The 22966-nt window shown below is 50.3% G+C and overlaps 1 protein-coding gene across 9 annotated transcripts in view; it reads right to left on the bottom strand.

Annotated features, from left to right (window-relative positions):
* The window catches only part of CTIF (cap binding complex dependent translation initiation factor), a 313773-nt gene that overhangs the window by 221451 nt on the left and 69356 nt on the right, over positions 1 to 22966 (bottom strand). For 7 of the 9 annotated variants that reach the window (XM_082641323.1, XM_082641324.1, XM_082641322.1 and 4 more), the window contains 3 exons: positions 17187 to 17388; positions 12706 to 12753; positions 2824 to 2895 (listed from right to left, as the gene is read on the bottom strand). In XM_082641323.1, coding sequence (XP_082497449.1) covers positions 2824 to 2895; positions 12706 to 12753; positions 17187 to 17366 — 300 coding nt within the window. In that variant the 5' untranslated portion in view covers positions 17367 to 17388. The remainder of the gene's footprint in view (positions 1 to 2823; positions 2896 to 12705; positions 12754 to 17186; positions 17389 to 22966) is intronic. The other 2 variants (XM_082641329.1, XM_082641330.1) reach the window with 1 other exon arrangement.

Raw genomic sequence — 22966 nt, 5'->3', positions numbered from 1 at the left:
CTTTCATCACCGAACCAAGGTGATGACCCCAGGAGACCTCATTTCAATCTTGCCTCTCCGTGCAGCACGGGGTACAGCGTCCGGGGCCTTCCAGGAGGGCCAGCCCGATGCCACCACCTCTGCTCGGCCTGCCTGAGTGCCTTAGCTCTGGGCCACCTGAGGTCTGGCCACGCTGTGCACGCTGTGTCTCCTGCCCTGCACTGGGCATTCTTTTACACATTATCTTGTCTTTCAGGGGCCATTCTCCAGGCCACTACAAACACTCCCCAGCAGAGGAATCTATGAAAACTCCCTCTGCAAACACCCTGAACTCTTGGGCCCGCTGCGCTTTCCTCGGCTCTGAGCAGCTTCTCACGGCACAGGGTGGAACCTCACCAGGACTCAGGCGGAGCAGCCTTCCCGCTTCCCCCAGCTGGCTCGCCGCATGGGGACACTGCGGGCTCTGAATCCAGAACGTACAAGGCACGTGGCACATGGGGCTGAGGCCGTGGCTGTCCCTCGGTGCCCCGGCTACTATTCCGCTTCTTGGAAGCAGATGTCTCTCCCTTCCTCCCTCTGAGATGATCAGAGAGACTACTCGGGAGCGGTGGGAGTGCCAATGGCCCCATGGCCTGTAGGAAACCCCTACTATGAAGCCCTCATGTTCCAGGCACATCACGGAAGTAAAGTGGGTTTACATCCTGAGAGCTCACCTCCCCCTTCCTGGGGCTCATCCCCTATAATGGACTTATGCTCAGTTCCACCTGCCAAGAAGGGACCTAACATGAGCCTTTTACAATTTCTTCTTTAAGTTCAGTTGCATTTTGTTTTGCATTTCATTCAGCCCCTGCTTACCCCAAGCCGACTGTTCAGCTGCTTCTAAGATGGCATTCGGGGTCAGCTGGTCTTCATGGTGCCAGGGTATCCCTTCCCACAAGCCCCCAGCCCTGGCTAACACCCCACCCACCCTCCTCCAGGGGGTGAAACCAGCTGTGAAAGGACAGCTCAGAGTGAGGCAGGCAGATGAGAACCAAGTGGGAGGATACGCCAATCTCATCCCCCTGGAAACCTGTCCAGAGTGATGGGAAAATGGGACCAGAGAGAAAGGGTGGGGAGTGGGGACCCAGTAAAGAAGATAAAGGAGTGAGAACAAAAAGGAAGACTCTGGATGATTCCAGAACCAGACACCTACTGACTAAATAACAGAGAGCTGGTTTTTCAATCTCTCATTTACCAGCCTCTTATGTCCCCATCCAAGAATTTCAACCCTTCCCTGAAGCTTTCTCTCTGATTTTTGAGTCCCCAAATCTAAGTCCACCTTTGCTGCTGAAGTGTTAAGAGAATCTTCATGTAGGAAACCCCAGATAATTGGCAGACACTAGTGACAGTGCCCCTGATGTGTCAGGTCTTCGGCCAAGAGCTGGAGGGGTTTAGGGAGTATAAACGGAGTCCATGACCAAGCCCCAGCAGTCTAGTGGGGAGGACAAAAGACCTCCATAGAAGGCTACCTACTACAGGAAGACAAGGTAAAGGGCCGATGAGGGGACAGGACAGGCAAAGACCTGGCTTCAAGTCCCAGCTTGGTCAGGTCATGACACCTCCATGGACCCCAGCTTCCCTGTCTGTAAATGGCATGGAGAAGCTAGAAGGACCGTCAGAAGCCACCAAGTCTCCTGGTTTTTAGACGAGGAAGCTGAGGACACAGAGAACTGCCACCAAGTTTGTGGCAGAGCACCGCACCCTGCCTTTAGCGTGGCCTCCTACTTAAGAATCAACGAAACACACACACAAGCGTCTTGTCATGTGACAGAACTGTCCAGGGCAGCTGCCCCGACACACACACCCCATGGTATAGCAAAGCCCTACAGCCTAAGAAAGATCTGGAACTGAGGCCACTGCCCCCCTTCCCTCACGACAGAATAGAGAAGAGTTGGTTTAATCAGCACCATGGACCGAAGTCGGACACAAGCAAGTGGGCCCAGGCAATGTGTCAACACAGGTGCTTTGGAACAGGGAGCAAGTTACTGCTGAAGCCCATAAAGCCTCCCTCATCTCTCTGGACAGGTGCAGTGGGAGGCTGGCCTGGGGGTTGGGGATAGACGGAGTTTTCAGTCTCTGATCCCACCACCTCCCACAGGTGGGACAAGGTATCAGCAAGAACAGCTCGACAACCAGAGGGTGTACGGGACCTGGGGGTCACCAGGGACGGCTCCCAAGGAGCAGCTGCCTCCTTCTCTCCGGGGCACACGACCCGCACAGGGGCCCCGTCGGGATCTCACAGGGAAGCAGCAGGGGGAGAAGCAGTGGACTCCAGCCTGGTCCCAGGAAGCTGGCTGGCTTCCCTCACACCCACAGTCTGCCCCTCCCAGTCCTCTGCAGACCTGGAGCAGAAGCGATCTCCAGAGTGCCCCCCGACCAAAACCCTGGGATCCATCATCATTGCTGATGTGCGAACCTCCAGTTCACTCATTTTACTGCTGTATAATATTCCACCGTAAGGATGTATCACAGATCACTCACTTTATTGCTGTATTACAGTACATGGTAAGGATATATCACGTATCATTTATCTATTCTCCTCTCAACGGATCAGTAGTTGTTTACAGATATTTGTTATTATAAATAATGCTGCTACTAAAAATAAATCTTACGACTCTATGTGTTCTGGGCAGGGAGGGCTTCATTGTGGGCTGGATATTCCAGAGGGCAGATTGCACCCTCCCCTGTCCCATTTCCCTCACTCCCACATCACCACCTCTCAGGAGCACCATGGTGAACAGCCCAGGAACCCAGACAGACAAGACCACGATGACCCCCAGATGGAGCACGAAGCTGGCTCCCTACCTGCTGCAGGGGGGCTCGCCCTCGGGAGAAGGAATAGCTGCAGTCCAGCTGCTCATTGCAGTCCGCCGTCCACTGCAGGGGAGAAAGGAGTGGTCAGTGATGGCAGGACACACAGGCTCATCCTCACTCTGCTCTGGCCCCCCAGGCACGGTCCCACCCTGCTGCAGTAGAGCCAGTATGAAATCCTGCTCAGCCATTTTCAAAGAGAAATCTTTCTGTATCACCAGGTCCCACTTGGCCTCTCCCAGTGCCACATGGAGGTGACCCTCTGGCATATGTGTGGGGAAGGCAAACTCATTTCCTGCCACCTAAGCCCACCAAAGTGATGAAGAGCCAGCTACATTCCAAAGCCAACCAGACAACACAGAGGGTAAATATGAGCTTTGAGAAACCAGCACCATGTTTGACCACCTAACCACGCTTCAGCCACACTAGTTCCCTACGGTGTCAAGGTTGGAGCTAGAGGAGAGGCATGGATGTGTGGATCATACCGTACACCCAGCCCCAAAGTACGGTGGACCTGTGGACTGACAGGAGAGCATGGCATCGGGGAAGAGCCCCAGACTGGCCATCAGAAGCCCAGTCCCACCACTGACCTCAGGGGCCCCATGTGCCCCAAAGTGTGATATGACAACTACCAGTGTAACGGTCCTCAAACCCTGCCACATAGGGGGTCTCTGGGTCCTAATCTCCACCCACTGAATCACTTGCTGAGGGCAGCACCTGTCTTCTCCATTTTGACAAGCTTTCCAAGGGATGCACCAGAAGTTTGAGAGCCACTGAAGTCCATGTAACCTCCCAGGCTTCACTTTGTCATCTATAAAATGGGGACAGCAAGGCTGGGTGACTCTGCAAGGTTGAAATGAAGGGACTTTGTAAGCTACACCAAATCTATATATAGATATAAAGTAGTAGTAAGAGTACAGCTCTTCCACAGTAATGTGCTATCTATATATATATGGTGGTGCTTTTATTATTGTGTTAAATGTTAGGTAGGCTCTCCAGCTCACGTTGAACGTTGATCTTGACCTACACCTGTATGATTCATAAAAAGCAGAGCAGCCCAGTCTCTCTCTGTTTGACACACTTGGTCAGAACTGTGAGTGAGTGTGGATGGCTCAAAGCCATCACCGTCCTGGATTCGTGAAACCTTGGCTAGACACCGCCAGCCTCCCGACTGTGGGTCAAGGGCATGACCTTTGTATAGGAAAGATTTTATTACAATGCCGATGATACAGGCTGGTACAAGTGTACTCTACAGCAGTGCTGGCCAACGAATAGGAATCGCAGACATAATTTTAAATGATCTAGTAGCCAGATTTAAAGAAGAAAAAAGAAAAAGGTAAAATGAAACTTAATAATGCATTTTATTTATCTCAATATATGTTTCTCTCAATAGGTAATTGATATAAAAATGATCAGTGAGATATGTTACATACTTCTCTCCATACTAAGGTTTTGAAATCTGCTTAAAGCGTGTCAATTTCAAGTGCTCAAGAGCCACATGTGGCTAGTGGCTGCCCTATTGGACAGCACGGCTCAGCTCGAAGGAATTGGCAAAGGCAAGGTACCAGTCCCAAGAGAGTGTGCCCTCAGAGCCACTTCTTGCCCATCCTGGCTCTGTACTGCAGAGGGGCTGAACCCTGCAGACTCAGCTGGCTTCCAGCTGGGTTGGGCCAATGGGAGACAGGAAGAGAGAGAAGCCGTAGTGTTTCTCTCCCATCTCTCTATGCTTCAGGCAGCATTACCAGCAATGACTGGGTCTCCTTCAAGGCTCCAGCCTCACCAGATGGGCCCTCTGTGCACGACCCCTAACGCTGGGCTCTGGCAATACCATCTCCTCCCTTTGTGCCTCAGGCCTAGAAGTGGTAATGGCTCTTTGTGGTTGTTTAGTTTCTCAGCTCTTTTATCATGTGGGTAACCAACTCCCTGGGTTAAATTCCCTCTGTCTGGATATTTGTAGTCTCAAAGCACCTCTGCAAAGATACTTATTAAATTATAGGAGAAAAAAAGGGAAAAATGAGAAATCTATCAGACACCACCTTAAACCAAGTGATCAAGGATAATATCACCTGTAATAAAACATATTACCACCGTGGACTTCCCAGCATAATGCCTTGAGAAGGGCCATGTCACTCCTGAGGTGTCCTTGCCAAAAATGCACAATCTCAATATGATCATGAGAGAATATCAGGCAACCCAAACTGATGAACTTTCCAGAAAATAAATGACCAATACTCTTCAAAAGTGTCAAGGTTGTAGGGATAAGAAAAGACCACGGGAGTGTCACAGGTTGGAGGAGAATAAGAAAGCATGACAATTAGATGCAAATTTGAATTTTGGAACAGAAAAACGACATTAGTAGATAAACCGGTGATATTCAAATAAAGTCTCATTGTACCAACGCTAATTTCTTAGTTCTGATCATTGTACTATGGTTATGTAAGATATTCATATTAGGGGACAGGTACATGGGAACACCCTGTACTATTTTTGCACATCTGCTATGAGTCAAAAGTAACTTCAAAATAAAAAGTAATCCAGGGACTTCCCTGGTGGTCCAGTGGTTAAGACTCCGTGCTTCCACTGAAGGGGGCGCGGGTTAGATCCCTGGTCAGGGAACTAAGATTTCACATGCCACGTGGCGCAGTCAAAAAAAAAAAAGTAATCCACATACATATATATATATATATATATATATATATATAATATATATATATATATATATATATTTGTAAACTATTTGAACTACTATAAAAACAGTCCCTCTGCTTTACTGCTTTCTATACTTGAGTGGCTTCTCCTTTCCTGGTTGGAGCCTGGCTGACAGTGGGGAGGCACACAGTGACTACCGGCCAGGAGAGAACTAGATCCTGTACTTCTCGTCCCATCCCAGGACAGCCTTGCAGAGAAAGGCCTCCTCCAGTGGGGCAACCCAAACACTTCAACCCCAGCTGCATACTGCTGACTTGACATCTCACAGAGAGGTGACTTGAGGGTGGGCACACCTCCTCCTGGGGTCAGCGTGGTCCCCACGTGGTCCCTGGCAGGGCGGGGATGGGGTGCAACACTGGCTGCTCCTGACAAGCGGGCACAGAGGGGCAGCCGAGGCTTTGTGCACAGCCACGTGCCACTTCAGCCCCCTGGCTAGGCTTTCCCAGAGCGATTCCAAGCTCCGATGAGACTGCTCTGCTTTGTCAAAGCTCATCCTTGACTTTACACTGGCCAACCTTCCTGAGCACCTTTGGTGTGGAACCTGCCACCGGCGCTCCCTTCACAGGAGAGGTGAGATGTGCAGTAACAGTGGCGCAGGGAGGGGGAGGGCGAGGCTGAGAAGGGACAGTGTGCTCTCGGAGGGATTCCCTAGGGAAGGAAAGCAGTTGAGCCGGGATCCCTGGAGAAGAGTGAGCCCAAGTGTGGACATGGCAGGGGAACACTGGCCAGCTCAGGGGTAGAGGGTAGCAAGCAGGACTCTCTCGCTAAGCGGTCAGAGATTCTTCCTGGGTGGAAAGATTCCGAAGGCGTCTGTTAGGGGAGGGCGTCATCAGAGCTGTGTTAGAACAGGCTGAACTGGCCCGGAGTGTGGGTGTGGGGAACCCACTGGTTGGGAAGCTAGAGTCCAACATCCAGGTTTCCACTGGGAGAGCAGGCAGAGACAGAAATGAAGAAGTGGCTCTGAGAGCATCATACAATTAAGCAGTGAGCAGAGGGCTGATGTGTTTAGGAAAGCTAGCAAGATAGTAAAGTCCACAGAAACCCACCCCACAGACCCAGCCATGGCCCTCAGGGAAAGCTTTTGGGGGAGGGAGTGTGGTCCAGCTGGGTCCTGCTTTCCTGACCCCCGGGGAGGAATTAAATGTGAGTCACTGCAGTTCTCCCAGGAAGTTGTACCACTGGGCCCGTGTGCCATCCAACCTCCCAGCCACATCCACTCTCTGCTGCTGCTTGACCCTACAAGCCCCTGGGAGCTCTCCCTTCCCTGTTCAAATCTCCTCCCCCGTGCTGGGATTCTGCTGCCCACGCTGTCTTCTTTCTTCTTAGGCTGCAGCCACCACCACCTCCCTCCCCTTTGCCTTTTCTGAGCCACCACCTAGAAAATTCTCCAGACACAGACCTTCCGGGAACCCGTCCTAATCTGTATGAGATGATTCCAGAACAAGAGAAGGGCCCCCTTGGGGAACACTCTCCTCGGCCCTGCCCCTATGCCTGGTTCAGCCAGGGCATTTCTCCTTTGAGGTGAAGGGTTTACAGCTGGGAGCAAGTTCTCTGGGGGGTTAAGGTGGCCCCTCCTGAAAAGGTCGTTGAACACGAAGAGGCAGGAAAAGTGGGAAATCTGTTTGTATGGGAACAACGAACATGGAATTCACAAGAGTGGTTTTGGGTCTTCACCATAACGGCTATAATTTATTTCTTAATTTAAAAAGATGAAACAAAGATGGCACAGGGTTAAGGTTTAATAAATGGGAGTACAGATGTTTAGTCTGTACTCAAAACAGATGCTTATTCTATTGTTCTCTGCTTCTATCGGTACACTTTAAATACTTCATGCTGGGCTTCCCTAGTGGCGCAGTGGTTGAGAGTCCGTCTGCTGATGCAGGGGACACGGGTTCGTGCCCCAGTCCGGGAAGATCCCACATGCCGCGGAGCGGCTAGGCCCGTGAGCCATGGCCGCTGAGCCTGCATGTCCAGAGCCTGTGCTCTGCAACGGGAGAGGCCACAACAGTGAGAGGCCCACGTACCGCAAAAACAAACAAACAAACAAACAAAAACAAACACAGGGACTGAGACAACCAGCAAGCCAGCGAGGAAAAAATGACCCTAGAATCTGCCTCCCAGTACCATGGACAACACATTCCAAGTTGGTTAAAATCCAAGATACAAGTTTTAAACTCCATCAAAGTCTAAAATTTTGTGTGACAAAAGAAATCACAAACACAATTAAAGACAAGTGAGAGGCCACTTGCAACATGTGTAACAAAGGACTCATCCCCAGGAAATATAAAGATTTCATTTAATCCAGGACTATTATAAGCCTGCTACTTACATTAACATTTACTCCACATAGATCCCAAGGCCCATGTATTACCCCCACTTTGCAAATATGGAATTTGAGGCATAGCATGGTTAAGTAACTGAGCCAGGGTTACACAGCCAAAAAGTAGCAGAATGAGTAAAGGGGATAAATAGGCATTAATTCAAAGAGCCAGTCAAAATGTTGGAAACTCAATGTGATGTATGGTCTTGCATTAGATGTTGAACCAGAAATTTTTTTATTGTAGTAAAATATACATAATTTACCATTTTAAATATTTTTAAGTGTACAGTTCAGTGTCATGAAGTACATTCACACTGCTGTACAGCCATCACCACCATCCAGCACTCCAGCTCCATCAGCTGTCCCCCTCCAACAATAACTCCCCATCCCCCCTCCTCCAAGCCCCTGATAACAGCCATTCTGCTTTCATTCTCTGTGAATCTGACTCTTCTACAAGCCTCATAGAAGTGAGATCATACAGTACTTGTCCTTTTGTGTCTGGTTTATTTCTCTTGGCATAAAGTCCTCAAGGTTCATCCATGTTGTAGCACGTGACAGGATTTCCTTTATTTTAAGCCTCAATAATATTCCTCTATGTATGGACCACATTTTGTCCATCCAATCATCCACTGATGGACATGGACATTGGGGTTGCTTCCCCCTTTTGGCTATTGTGAATAATGTTGCTATGAACATGTTGTACAGGTACCCTGCTTTCAGTTCTTTTGGGTATATACCCAGAAGTAGAATTGCTGGGTCATATAGTAATTCTATGTTTAATTTTTTGAGGAACCTAGAATTTTTTTTTAACTTTTGCTATAAAGGATATTATTGAGAAAACTGGTGAAATAAAAGGTCTATAGATTAAATAATAACTGTATCAATGTTTATTTCCTATACTGTAATTATAAGAGAATGTTCTTTTTATGGGGGAGTAATATTCCATTGTATATATATTCCAATAAAGATGTTAAAAATAAATAAATAAATAAAATAAAATAAAATGGGGCTTCCCTGGTGGCGCAGTGGTTGAGAGTCCGCCTGCCGATGCAGGGGACACGGGTTCATTCCCCGGTCCGGGAAGATCCCACATGCCGCGGAGCGGTTGGGCCTGTGAGCCATGGCCGCTGAGGCTGGGCCTCTGGAGCCTGTGCTCCGCAACGGGAGCGGCAACAATAGTGAGAGGCCCACATACCGCAAAAAAAAAAAAAAAAAAAAAAGAGAGAATGTCCTTGTTTGTAGGAAACACACAGCGAAGTGTTTAGAGATAAAGGGAAAATCTCTCTACATACAGAATCTATTGATCTATCTATCTATTGAGAGACGAGAGAAAGAATATAAATGTGGTAAGATATTAACACTGGAGAATCTGGGGGAAGGATATGGAGGAATTCTTTGTCCTATTATTATAATTTTTATGTACATCTGAAATTATTTCAAAGTGAAAAAGTATTTAAAAAGCCATCTTATCCATGGCTTCTTAATCAAGGGGGTGCCAGGACCACCCAGGGGGCGATTCGAAGGTCTAGTGGGAACCACTGCTCTCACCCAACGTCCTCTTTTCCCGGTGAAGGGCCTGAGAGGAGACGGGGACAGCCTAAAGATGGGAGCTTCTCAGAGTCAGGAGCTTGTTCGACTGCTTCCTCTGGGCTGGCACAAGGGCTTACTGACCAGGAGAGGGGGAACAGAGGCCGTGGGAGCAGAGACGGGCTGGCAGCTCACACTCTCCTCCACAATGATACTCCAGGAAAACCTTGTGTGTGAGGGGGAGGGGATGCTGCCCAAAGGCTGAGATTTCAGAGAGGGAGAAAGGCTTCTTGCTCCGATCTTAAGACAAACTAACTAACTAACAAGAAACCCAAACAACTTTCCTGTTATGGAGGCAGCTTAACGCAGTGATTAGGAGCCTGAGTTCTTGAAGCAGCGAACATGAGTTCATATCCCTGCTCTATCTCTTACTCTGTCACCTTGGGAAAGTCTCTTTCTCCCTCAGACTATTTCCCCCAAGCTGTAATAATGACAGAAACTGCCATAGCAGAGGTTAAGCGTATGGTACCTCGAGCAAGATCATCTGGTTCAAACCTCACACTGACCACATACTCACTGTGTGACCTTAGGCAGCATATTCAACCTCTCTGTGCCTCTGTTTCCTCCCTTGTATGCTGGCAACAGTAACAGCACCTTCTTCACAGCATTGTTACGTAGAGTAAATGAGTTACATGGACACCCCTCCGTGTCCTTTGGTAGCTCCTCCTCATGACCCCAACTTCTTAGAGCTCAATCTTTGACCCTCTTGTCTAAGCTCCCTCACTCCTTGGGCTTAAAATGTCACCCACATGCTACTATTTACAAATGTGAATCTCCAGGTCATTCCCCTCTTCTTTTTTTTTTTTTTTTTTTGCAGTACGTGGGCTTCCCACTGTCGTGGCCTCTCCCGTTGCGGAGCACAGGCTCCGGACGCGCAGGCTCAGCGGCCATGGCTCACGGGCCCAGCCACTCCGCGGCATGTGGGATCTTCCCGGACCGGGGCATGAACCCGTGTCTCCTGCATCGGCAGGCGGACTCTCAACCACTGCACCACCAAGGAAGCCCTCCCCTCTTCTGAATGCCACTTTGTACATCTAATTGCTTGATCAACATCTTTGCTAAGATATCCAATACTATCTTAAACCTTTCACATCCAAAACCTGAACTCTTGACCTTTGCTCCCCCAATGCTGCTCTTCCAGGGTCTTCCATCTCATTTCTGGAAAGTCTGTCCTTCTATAGGCTCAGGCTATTGTCAAGGTCATTCATTACAAAATCATGTTATCTGTGCCTTAAAGTATGAGAATCTGACCACGTCTCACCACCTCCACGGTGCCACACAGCTCCAATTCACCATCACCTCTGACCCTGACCAACCAAGGACTTCCTGGTCCCCCTGCTTCCTTTCCATCCCGCCCCTTGCTATAGCCTATTCTCCACACAGCACCCAGAGTGGTCCAATTTAACCAGTGATACCATGTCCCTCCTCTGCTCAAAACCTCCCGGCGTCTCACTGACGAGGCCCCACAGACCTGACTCTTTGCTCCCCACCAGACTGGCCCCAAAGCTGCTCCTCAAAGGAGGGTACACTCCTACACCAGAGCTGTGCCCTCAACATCCCCTCTGCCTGGAAGGCTGGTTCCTAAGTGACCTCAACTCTCACCTTCTTCAAATCTTTGCTCAAAAGTCTTAAGTAAGCCTTTCAGACAGCCCAGCACCTCACGCCTTCTTGCCTCCTTCATGTGTATCACCTTCTAATATCTATTTTCTTCTTTGTCTATCATCTGTCTTTCTCCAACTGAAAGTAAGAGCTAGGACAGGGATTATGGTCCATTCTGTTCATGACTTTATCCCAGAGCCTAGAACGGGGCCTGAATTAATCATTCTTAGCTATAATTATATTTCACTATTTAGCCAACAGTAACTGGCAGGTTTAAACAATTATACTTTATGCAAAAACCAGCAGATAATGTGTGGGAAACCAGGCTAAACACACGAGCAAAAGCTAAAAGTGACAGGAATGCTAGAAGCTCAAGTCTTGAAGGCACATGAAGAAAAAATAATATCCAAAAATGACACTAGCTTTTACATAAAGTTATGGTGGGGACTTCCCTGGTGGCACAGTGGTTAAGAATCCGCCTGCCAATGCAGGGGACACGGGTTTGAGCCCTGGTCCGGGAAGATCCCACATGCCGCGGAGCAACTAAGCCCGTGCGCTACAACTGCTGAGCCTGTGCCCTAGAGCCCACGCGCCACAACTACTGAGCCTGTACACCTAGACCCTGTGCTCCGCAAGGAGAGGAGCCACCGCAGTGAGAAGCCCGCGCACCTCAACGAAGAGTAGCCCCCACTCACCGCAACTAGAGAGAAGGCCCGTGCACAGCAACGAAGACCCAACGCAGCCAAAAATAAATAAAATAAATAAATAAAATTTAAAAACTAAATAAAGAGCTAAAAACATTAAAAAAAGAAAAAGAAAAATTCTTCCTTTAAAAAACAAGATTATGGTGGGCTTCTTTCTCCGTTTTCTGATTGTCTCTGTTTTTCCAATTGTTGCTTTAAAAGTAAAATAAAAATTTAACCTCTTTAAAAAATGGCTGGTAATCAGATTAAAAAGTGCTCAACCTCACTAAAAATTGAGGAAATGCAAATTAAAGTGACAAAAGGCCATTTGTCCCAATACACTGGTGGTCCTGTGAATAATGCAACAGGCGTTTTGGAGGGCAATTTGGCAATAGCTATTAAAATGGATTCTACTTTCCAGCATCCACCTAAAGAAACAGTTTTATATATGCAGGATGAGGCATGTTCAGAAGTATTCACTGAAAGAGCTTGTATTTCCAGGGGAAAATTTGGAAATAATCCAAATGTCTAGCAATAGGTAAATGGTTGAACAATGGGACATCCATACTATGGGCAATTGTGCAGCCATTAAACAGAACACAGCAGATATACAAGCCTGGAGGAATCCCTAGGGCATACAGCCATGGGGAAAAGGTGAGTTATTGAACAACATATTCACCAGCTATGATATATGATTTTGAAATAATATATTTCTGTAAGTCGTGTTTTACATACACACACACACACATACACACAAACACACACGTAAAAGCACTGAAAAGGTGAGGAAGTTAACTCATCCTTCCAGTGGGAGGTAGGGTAAGATAGTGGAATGAGGACGTAACTAATCAGCATTTGAATTCTTAGGTACCATGAGAATATATGCATACAGTACTTGTGTCATTAAAAATAATTTTTTTTAAATAAGGAGAAGAATGAGTCCCCACATTCACACCCCACAGGTTCCCTTAAACTCACTTCTTCTGTTAAGCCTTTCATAGGTGGTCCACCATTGATCGCTTCCTCCTATGAGCAAAGATGACAGGGAAAAAGGATTCAAAGGACAGGAGGAAATGAGGGAATGGGATAAAAGAGGGATGAGGGAACAGTGAACAGGGAAGGCAGAATGTAAGGAAAAATGTAAAAAGAAAGAGAAGGAAAAACATTGTGAGAAAGCGACATCATGCCAATCTGAATCCATCCTACATATCTGCATGGTCGTATCTCTCTGTAAGGTCTCTGTGCATGAGACAAAACCCAGGACTTCCAAGTGCCTGAGAGCATCAAAAAGAACTGCAAGAAGTTCTCTTCACCCTCACTGGCTCTTCATTTGACTTGCAAACAAGCATTTAGTGTAAAACACGCTTTCATTAAATGTATCCACTTTTTACAATGGCCCTACGTTCTATCCTTCCAAGGGAAGGCAGCTGGACATGGAGGGGTAGGAAGGCAGTCAGACAAGTCCACCTGTGGCTGTGGTTGTCAACCTGAGCAGAACATCAGATTCACGTGGGGGCTGATGAGATGCCAATGCCCAGGCCCCTCCCCATTCCACTCAACTCTAGGGTGGGATCTGTCCAAGCTCCAGAGCAATTCCAACATGCAGCCAGAGTGGTGAACACTGCGTTAAAGCTTGCTGATGATCCACAAAACCATCCACTAACATCAGAAGTGCCAGACTACCCCACTTATAACATCCCAATCTCTTCCACAAAAGGTTAATGGTCAATGAGATTTGGAATCCTAATTCTCATTCCACAGGGGAAAAACAGACGAACTTCCCAACAGCCTGTTAGTCACATCCTGTACTGAGCATGGAACTAAAAGTAGGTGCAGAAGGGGTGGGCACCGGGGCTCAGCTCAGCCACTACCAAGCAGTGGGGTTTGGCCATTTTCCATCTCTGTGTCTCAGTCTTTTCTCCTGCAGAATAGGGCTATAATCCCCCTCCTCCCAAGGACAGAGTGAAGACAACTCTCAGGATGTGCCTCTGGGGACTTGGAATCCACTGGAGGACAGGCACTTTTGAAATGTGTGGGTGAGGGTGAGGGTGTAATTTTAAATCGGTACCCAAACATGTTGGGAAACTTAGAACATATATTCTCTTGGTTACTCATCTAGGAAAAAAAAGGACACTTTCCTGTCTCTCTCTGTTTCTTCTCTCTCTCTCTCCCATCCATCCATCCATCCGTCCATCCATCCAATTTTCTTTCTAGTTATTGATGGGGGAGGGGTGGGGGAGAACACAACTTTACAAGCATCATGAGGTATTTTCTTCCTGAATGTCAACTGCCATCTCTCAGATCCTAAAAAATGACTTCACCCACTGAAAAGCAACATTCTTCTCCACTCCCTCAAGTTTTCTCAAGGTTTCCAAGATTCTTAACAATTTTCTCTCCCAGAAACATCAAAACACCACCACAGACAGGCAGCCCAGGACATTCTCTGAGGTTTTTTATTTTTGTCTTTGGCTTCCATGTAAAATAGTCATCAGATTAAATAAAAACAAGCAAAAGTGCTTTAGCAGAAAGATTTCCTGCAAGCTGTGTCAACAGAGATTGTATTTTTTTAAAGAAGTGTGTTATAATAACACATCTAACCCTGGCCTTGCTTAGAGTTGCCACAGCTGCCCCCTCTCCTGGAGTCTGGACCCCAGCTGTATTTGGGTTGGGGGGGGTAGCTGGTGGGAGCAGCACTGAAACATGTCCCCCTCGGCCACCTGCACACAGGCGGGTCCTGGGACCCTGCCAGGTGTTTGCATTCTCCCAGGGAACCTCAGGGAATGCAGAAAGTTTAAGGAATGCATCTAGATGGTACAAATGTTTTCCACACTCTGCCTCAAGCCAACATCTGTTTAACAGCCCACCCAGATGTGGACATCCAAGCGTGGTTAGGTCCAACCAATCCCAGGAGCAGAAGCCGGGAGTGCAGGGCCCAGATTGAGGGCAATGTCTCCATCTGCTCTCCATCCTGAAAGCTCAGCTGTCCCCACAGGGGGCTCAGAGCCGCTGGGAGGGCCCCTCCTTCCAAAATTCTCCCCGATGGCTGCTCTGGGAACAGAAATCCTATCACTCACAAAGCATTCCTCTGGGGTAAAGCTTCACAGCTTCCTGGGACCCTCGTCCTGTAAGAGCCCATTTCACCTGAAGGAAATTTTGAGGGATGCCCTGCTGGAGGCCACCAGAGTCCACTCAGTGGGGGAGGCAGGCAGTACATGTCAGGCTAGCCCCACGCACCCATCCACAGGGCCCGAGCCGAGGCCAAGCCCTCTCACCTACTCAAGGCCATTGCTCCAGCAAGCAGCCCCTCTGCCCTGGACCGCTCCCATCAACGCACAGCTCATTGTTAATGCTCCCGTTGTGACCTCGCTTCCCCCAGAACCACATGCCTCTCCCCTTTACAGCAAAACTCCTGTAATACAGGGAGGACCTGCACTGTATTATCCTCCCATCTCAAACCCATCTCCTTGACCTTCACCCCCACCACTGGACCGTCACCCCTCCCATCAGGGTCGCCAACGGCCCCAGTGGCTCCTTTAGGTTATTCTTACTCCTCCTCCCAAATGCCCTGCAGCAGCAGTCAGCCCGCCCCCAACACCCTGGAAACACATCCTCCCCAGGGCTTCCAGCACCCAACTCTCACCTGGATTTCCTCCTGCCTCACTGCCAGCCCCTCTTGGTCCCTTTAGCTGGTCCCCCTCACATCCTTGCTTCCTGAATGTAGGCAGACCCCAGGACTCAGCCCTTGTACATCTGGTCTACCTGACCCCACTGCCTTGTTGAAGCATCTCCTCTGCTCTCCCTCTTTCTCTCTCTGCTCCAGCCACACCGGCCTCCCTGCTGCCCCTGGAATAACTCTGCCAGCTCAGGCCTTTGCACGTGTTGTCCCCTCTGCCTGGATTGCCCCTTCCCCAGACCTCTGCAAGTTCACCTCTCCACCTCCTTCGGTGACATCTTCCTTGACATCCATTTAAAATTGCAAACCCCTCCTGACCCTCATCACTCCCCACTCCATTTTCCTGATTTATTTTTCCCCACAGCAGTTGCCATCCACCACTGGGATAAGTTCCACGAGGGCTGAGCTTTTCACCTCTTTCACTCACTCCCAGGTACCCAGTCCTAGGACAGTGCTAGACACAGAGCAGGTGCTCAATACACACTTGTAGAATGAATACTGAACAGATTACAGGCTCACACCACCTGCGATTTTAGAACTTCAAGGACGCCAAGGAAAGCATCAATTTCTCTCTCAGGGCAGATCTTGCCTTCCCCACCCTCCAATGGGGATAAGGTGTGGACCAGCAAGGCTTCACAGTTTCCCAGGTCCACTCCTGGTCCTAAGTTCCAGGAAAGCCACAGGTTCATTCTGGCTTTCTAAAAAGCTGGAGGGTCTGGATCTTCTGCCCACCCAGAGTGTGAACCAGCCAGTTGTACTGGGCGTTTCTCCAAAGCAGGGCACCCATGTCAACTTCTCTACTTGACAGAGGAGCCCCAGGCTTGAGGGGGACAAGGACAAGAGGTGGACACTGGGCCCCAGACCCTGAGCAGAAGAGACCCCCCCACACACCCCGAGCCTCTGGGTGCAGACAACACCCTGCTCCTCTGTAGTTTGGGAGCCTCTTATCACCTTTGACCTTCCAACATTCCTGAGGCAGCGGGATCATCCCCACTCACCAGATAAGAAAGCCAAGCCTCAGAGAAGTTGAGGGGTTTGCCTGAGGTCACACAGGCAGCTAGTAGCAAATTTGGAACCAACTCTTGAACAAATATCTACTGAGAATTTAACATGTTCAGCAAAGATGCATGTGACATGGTCACTTCCCTTAATGGTTCACATTCTACTCAAGACAACTCAAAACTTCCAAATCTCGACCCACAGTCTTTCAGCTTCTACCCAGGATCAGGGCTGCCACAGATTGACCAGGAGCAGGGAGGCCAACCTGAGAGTCTGGTCTGAAGGCTTCATGTGTGTCACGAGGTCTGGCACACAGGGCCCTGGATGACTGTCTGAGAGACTCGACTCTTTGGCGCCAACAACTGCCTGTATTCGACATCAGAGGAAATATTCACAAGTGATAGACTTTTGATTGTGTGCCCTTTGGATAAGCTACAATCGCCAGATCTCTTTTAGAACATGAGCTTGTGAAGGACAGGGAACAGTGCCTAGCACACAGCAGGGGCTCAGTAAACGAGTGTTCCATGAACTGTGAGTCTGGCTGGGCCGCAGCTGCCCAGTGGGGTAGGATGGGGTAGAGGTGGGTCAGAGGGGCTGGGAGCACACAGCCAGGGGCTTCTTGCCTGGATCCCACGCTCTGCTGGGTGGGGCCATCCACACCTTGGCAACCTAGGGCCAGGCGATCAGATGCTGCCTGGAATTAGGGTCCCTTACCCTTATTACCCCACTTCGAGCTTCCGAGGCCCTGTACGTGCCCAGGCCCTGCCCCCTCCCGGGCAGTGCTCACCTGGGAGATGTGGGACTGCGTCTTCTCACTCTCGCCGTCCCCCTCCGTCTTGTCGGCCAGCAGCCCCTGCACCTGGTACTCAAGCACGTAGCTGTCGATGAACCGCTCAAGCTCCTCGATCTCCTGGGAGCGGCTGCTCCCGGCCTCGGAGGAGGCCGATGCTGCTGAGGAGTTCTCCATCCCTCCCGCTCAGGGGCCTGGGCTGCGGGATACAGAGAACAGATGGGCTCTGTGAGACACAGCTGGAGGCAGAGATGATGACCCCACTTGAGAAATCCTCCCCCGCCTGGAAGCATTCCCTCGTCCAGCCTGCTGTCTTGGTCTCCCAACATCCTGAGAAGTCAGTGGGGTGCCAGCTCGCCTTTAGTGTGAAGAGGATGCTGTGATCCCTCCTGCGTGGGGAAGGAGACTCAGTCCCAGAGAAGGCAGGTAATTTGCCTAATTGGCCAACACAGTAACTCATGCGATGTTGAGCGTTAGTCCATACCCGGACCTTACCACCCAGGAAAAAGCGGAATATGGACCCAGTCTACAAGTTCAACCCTACTTCTCAACTTAGAGTTAAAAAAAATCCACCACAAAGCAGAATAAAACAGACCACAGGCTTCTACGTCTCTGACCCCAGCACTGAGATGTACAGGGGTCCCCAGACACAAACCCTCTAAGGGGCCTGGGCCTCTAAGAAATACCTCCTTCTAAAGAGACGTTTTCTCTTTGGACACCAGGCTATCCCTAAATTAGGTGAAGACTGTAGGCCTTAACATGATCTTGCAGCCCTGTTAATGGTGCATCTACTGGGACACACGCTACACTCAGTCTGTAAGGACGTGACTGGCTTTTAATGATACAATGTGAAAGGCAAGGTGGGTTGCCTGGGAGGGTGTGGCCCAGCCATGGTCCTCTGTAGGAGAATGACTCCCTCTTCAGCCCTCAGGCCCTCTCCCTGGGGGGCCTGGCATAATGTGACCATGTTCCAGGGATAGCTGTTAAAGTCCACCAATAGAACTGCTGTCCCTCCCCAACTAGACCGGGTTAACCCAGCCGCTGCAGGGACCCAGGCCTGCAGGGACACCTCCACTGTCCACACTTGCTCCCAAAGCTCCCTCCCGATCCACCTGGAAGTTGGGAAGGCTAGAACCAATCTCACCACTAGGTCCCTTCCCACCAGGGACCCTCCCCCTTCCTCTGGACAGGCTCTAGGCCTGATGGGAAAGGGCTTCAAAGCTTGTCTGGTATCCCTTCCATTGTCTGGAAATCAGTGCTCTCCACAGGGAAGCCCGTTCAGCAGAGGAAGCAGAGGCTGCACATGGCTTCACCATCAGAACTAGCAGAACAGTCTTCTACCCAACCACCACCATTAGATACACAAAGACCCAAGTAACATATGCACGGGGCTCTGGGACCACAAAGGGCTGAGGGCACCTAGAACAGTACTGTGGATAATAAAGGCAACATCCCAGTATTTTCAAAGGAACACTTGCATTTCAAAACCTTGGATTACTGAGAGCTTTTTTAGGACACAGTTATTCACCGATAATTAAGGGCTTGTTGCGTTTTTAATGGTAATGAAACCAAAACAGCACAAGGAATGGCCTGTTGGGTTCCAGAAATGCTGCTGAGACTGTGAATGCTGATGTCCTCACACCCTCGCCAGGCTCCCCAGAGTCTGTGTGGACCATGGGGAGGAAGAACTCCCTGGGGAGACATACATTCTCCAGCTGGTTTCCTGACTCAGGTTTTGGCTTTCGGCTGCTGCATGAGGCCCAGTCTCCCTTGGACCCCAGGCCAGCTGTAGCGGGTGTGCGCTGGGCTCCTGAGCTCAGTGGCCTTAGGGCTCATGGATTTGTCCACCTGCCCCAGAGGGAGGAGTCTGAGGTTTCTGGGTTGGGTGAGGGAACCCAGGTGTGGAGGCCAGGGTGGCAGTGAGTGTGCAGGTAATTTGCTCAGACTGAAATAAGCATGCCTAGTGGTGCAGGGCCACAGGAGGGGGTAGGGGTGTCCAACGCCCCTTCCTGCACCTGTCATTCAAGGCCTACAGTGGCCTTACATCCCTCCCACCACCAACATCCACCTGCTCCAATGGCTGCCTGTGCTTCCCTCCAGCCCCCTCGCCACTCTGCTCCTTGTCCCAGGTACAAGCCGTGTGTGGCAGGTAGACCCCCTAAGAGGGTCCTGAGTGTACACCTTTCCCCCAGCTGCTCAATCAAACATTAATCTAGGAACTCCTGGGAAGGGATTTTGCAAATATAATTAAACTCCAAATCAGCAGACTTGAGAGGAAGAGTATTCAGGTGGGCCTGATCCAATCACACGAGCCCCCTAAATCCGGGGCTGGCGGTAGAGACAGCGTTGCTGGCCTGAAGAAGGAGGGGCGTGGGCAAGGATCCTGGGCAGCCTCTAGAGGTTGAGAGCAATGCCCGGTCAACGACACACAAGGGAAAGGTACTTCCGTCCTACAACTGCAGGAAGTAAATTCTCCAACAGCCAATGAGCTTGGGGTCAGGTTTCATCCCCCAGAGCCTCCGGACCAGAACTCAGCCTGGCCGACACCTTGATTTCAGCCTCCTGCTATACCAGGCAGGACTTCTGACTTCCAGAACTGTGAGATGATAAACGGGCATCGTTTAAAGCCACTAAGTTTGTAGTAATTTGTTACATGGCAATAAACCACTAACACATGATGCTTATGATGCTTTTACTGCCTCTGTGCTTTTGCTCACACTATGTCCCTCACCCCTTCCCTCCACCTGCCAAATCTCGGGGTCCTAACACTCACAGAGTGCTAGAACCTTAGAGCCAACAGGCAATTAGCCCAACGGGCAATTAGCTTTAATAGCGGCCAGTGGGCAAAGGATGCACCCAGCCTCGGCCTAGGGGCATGGATACGGCAACCCCCAATATCAGGAAAGGCTAATGTGTATTGCGCCTGTATCATGGGCCAGGCACTCTCCTCAGCACTCCATATGCCTTCGTCCACTTACCCCTCACCATAACTCTATGTAATCGATATAATTATACACTTTAGAAGAGAAAACTGAGGCTCAGAGAGGTTAAGTAACTTGCCCAAGTTCTCACAGCAGAGCTCCAGGTCCAGTGACTCCCCATTGCCTCTTCATCCCACCTCCTGGCAGTCTGCTCAGGCCCTCAGGACATCTCCCACTTCGCCTTTCCCCAATGCCCTTTGAAAGCCCAGGGAATCCCTCAAGTGCTGTGTGTGTGTGTGTGTGTGAGTATGTGTGCGTGTCTTAACCCCCACTGGGCTGCAGGCTCTAGAGACCTGGCCCCCGTGCCTAGCTCAGTGCAGGATCCTGGGCAGACGGACGGCCTCAGGGGGATGGGATGATAAGGCCAGTGTCCAGAGAGGGCTGAAAAGGAGCCGCCTGCAGAAAAAAAGCCAGTATCTAAGGCCGCGCCTATTATTCCTCGAAGACTTAAGATCTTATCACAGGCTTCTGGCACACGTCACAGGTACAGGCAGAGGGCTGGCTTCTGTAGGAACTAGACAAGAGCGTTTCCACGAGGCTCGGCCTACAGCAGCAGTCTCTGTCCTGCTCTGCTGGGCGCTCCCAGGCTCTTGCGGGGCTGTCATGGGGCCACACCACCGTCCTGTCAGGGAGCCCGGGGGCAGAACTCACCCCTCACTGGCTCACTGAGGAAAGAGACAGGCACTGAGACACATTGCCACCCTGGAGAATTTTGGTGCCCAGAGGGAAAAGGAGCATGCCCCACACTGGTCACTTGCCTTGGAGGCCCCCTCCTACTCCAGTCACTGCTGCCCAGTCCGATTCAACATGTAGCCTGACAGCACCTCCCCACAGCTGCCCTGAGTGCCTTGGGCCCAGGGCTCCTCTGACACACACCAGCAGTACCTGCACCTGGAACCTGCATCCTAGAAGTGGGAGGAGCTACCAGCCCCTGGGGCAGCCCTGGACGGGGACAAACACTCCCTCATGGTCCTCCAGGGGGTCCCAGGGGATCGGGCCCGGCTGCCCACAGTGGTGACCAGATCTATAATGCCCCTTTGCCAGCTCTCCCTCCTTCCGTATTACTCTCCGCAGGGACTCCTGTTCTTGGGGTACTTCTGGGAACTCTGCTTTCGGAGGGAGAACCGGGCTAACATATCACTTAGGCTCATTTCTACATTCTAGAATGAGCCCCAACCAGGGTTCAGGTCCCTCCTTCAGTAGAAAAGACCCAAGCTTTATCTCTTTAGCAGAGAAGAGGGAGGAGGGAGAGAGAGGGAATGCAGCTACATTATCCATCTCCTTGGCTATCAGCCAGGCACTCAATCCCCCAGTTTCTATAGGGGTAAAATACATATAACACAAAATGTACCATTGTAACCACTTTCAAGTGTACAACCCAGTAGCATTAAGTACATTCACAATGTTGTGTGAGCATCATCGCTATCTATTTCCAGAACGTTTCCAACATTCCAAACAGAAACCCTGCGCCCAGCAAACAACTCCCCATCCCCCATCGCAGCCCCTGGCAACCACTCTACTTTCTATCTCTTCTGAATTTGGCTCTTCAACGTACCTCATTTTGGTGGCATCATACAATATCTACCCTTTTGTGACTGGCTTATTTCACTCATAATGTTTTCAAGATTCATGCATGTTGTAGAATGTGTCACAATTTCACACCGTTTTACGGCTGAATAATACACTGTGTTACAATAATACACTGTATGTATGACCTACATTTTGTTTATCCATTCATCCATCAGTGGACATTCGGGTTGTTCCCACCTTTGGCTATTAATGCTGCTATGAACATGGGTGTACAAGTATCTGTTTGAGTCCCTGTTTGCAATTCTTTGGGGTATAAGCTTAGAAGTTCCACCGCATTTTTTTTTTTTTTTTTTTTTTTTTTGCGGTACGCGGGCCTCTCACTGTTGTGGCCTCTCCCGCTGCGGAGCACAGGCTCCGGATGCGCAGGCTCAGCGGCCATGGCTCACGGGCCCAGCCGCTCCGCAGCATGTGGGATCTTCCCGGACCAGGGCACGAACCCGTGTCCCCTGCATTGGCAGGCGGACTCTCAACCACTGCGGCACCAGGGAAGCCCTCCACCGCATTTTTAAGGTAAAAAGAGTGAGGAGGCACAGAGTAAACTTTCAGGCTGGTGGAGACACAGGGAGATAAAGGGATGCTTTCCTCCAGGGCTTGTTCTGCTCCCTTCCTGCCTGTGCTTTGGGGTGTCCTCCTGGCTCCGTTTCTCATTCACAGGAAGATCAGGATGGGATGGGAAACCCCCAAACAGCTGGGCTGCTGGCTAAGCTGAGAGCCAGCAAGAAGAGCTTATGTTTTAATGATCAGTGAAAGTGACAAGGGGGACGGGACCAGAGGAGGAAGAAAGAGAGGAGGGGTGGAAGAGGAGAAGAGACACCTCCCCCGGCTGCAGCCATCCAGGATGCAGTATGCGGAGCTGAGTCCGGATCCCAGGAACACGCCCTGCAGCCTTCCTGGCTCCCCTCCTCGCCCCGCCCTGCCCCCATTCCCTACCAGGTGATGGATGCCCAGGAACAAAAGGGCAGACAGCAGGAGTGGGAAAAGTGCTGAGGCCGCACTTTGCTGTAAAGGGCAGGCAGCCCAGAGCCTGCAGGCGGGAGGGCGGGGCCCGGGTGGGCACAGCTGAAAGAGGGGCACGGAGGGGCTGAGGCTGCACAGTGGTGCGGCTTTCTTGGGAAACCAGCACTCAGCAAAGGTGCTTCAGCTGACACGGCGGGCTCTGCCCGAGGTCAGGAATCTCGCTCCCCCCATCCTCTGGGCCTGCCCGCC

Source organism: Mesoplodon mirus (assembly GCF_964341445.2).
Source record: "Mesoplodon mirus genome assembly, chromosome: 13".
NCBI classification, from domain to species: Eukaryota; Metazoa; Chordata; class Mammalia; order Artiodactyla; family Ziphiidae; genus Mesoplodon; species Mesoplodon mirus.
Note: the sequence above shows the minus strand (reverse complement) of the source record. Positions and strands in the feature narration are given on the sequence as shown.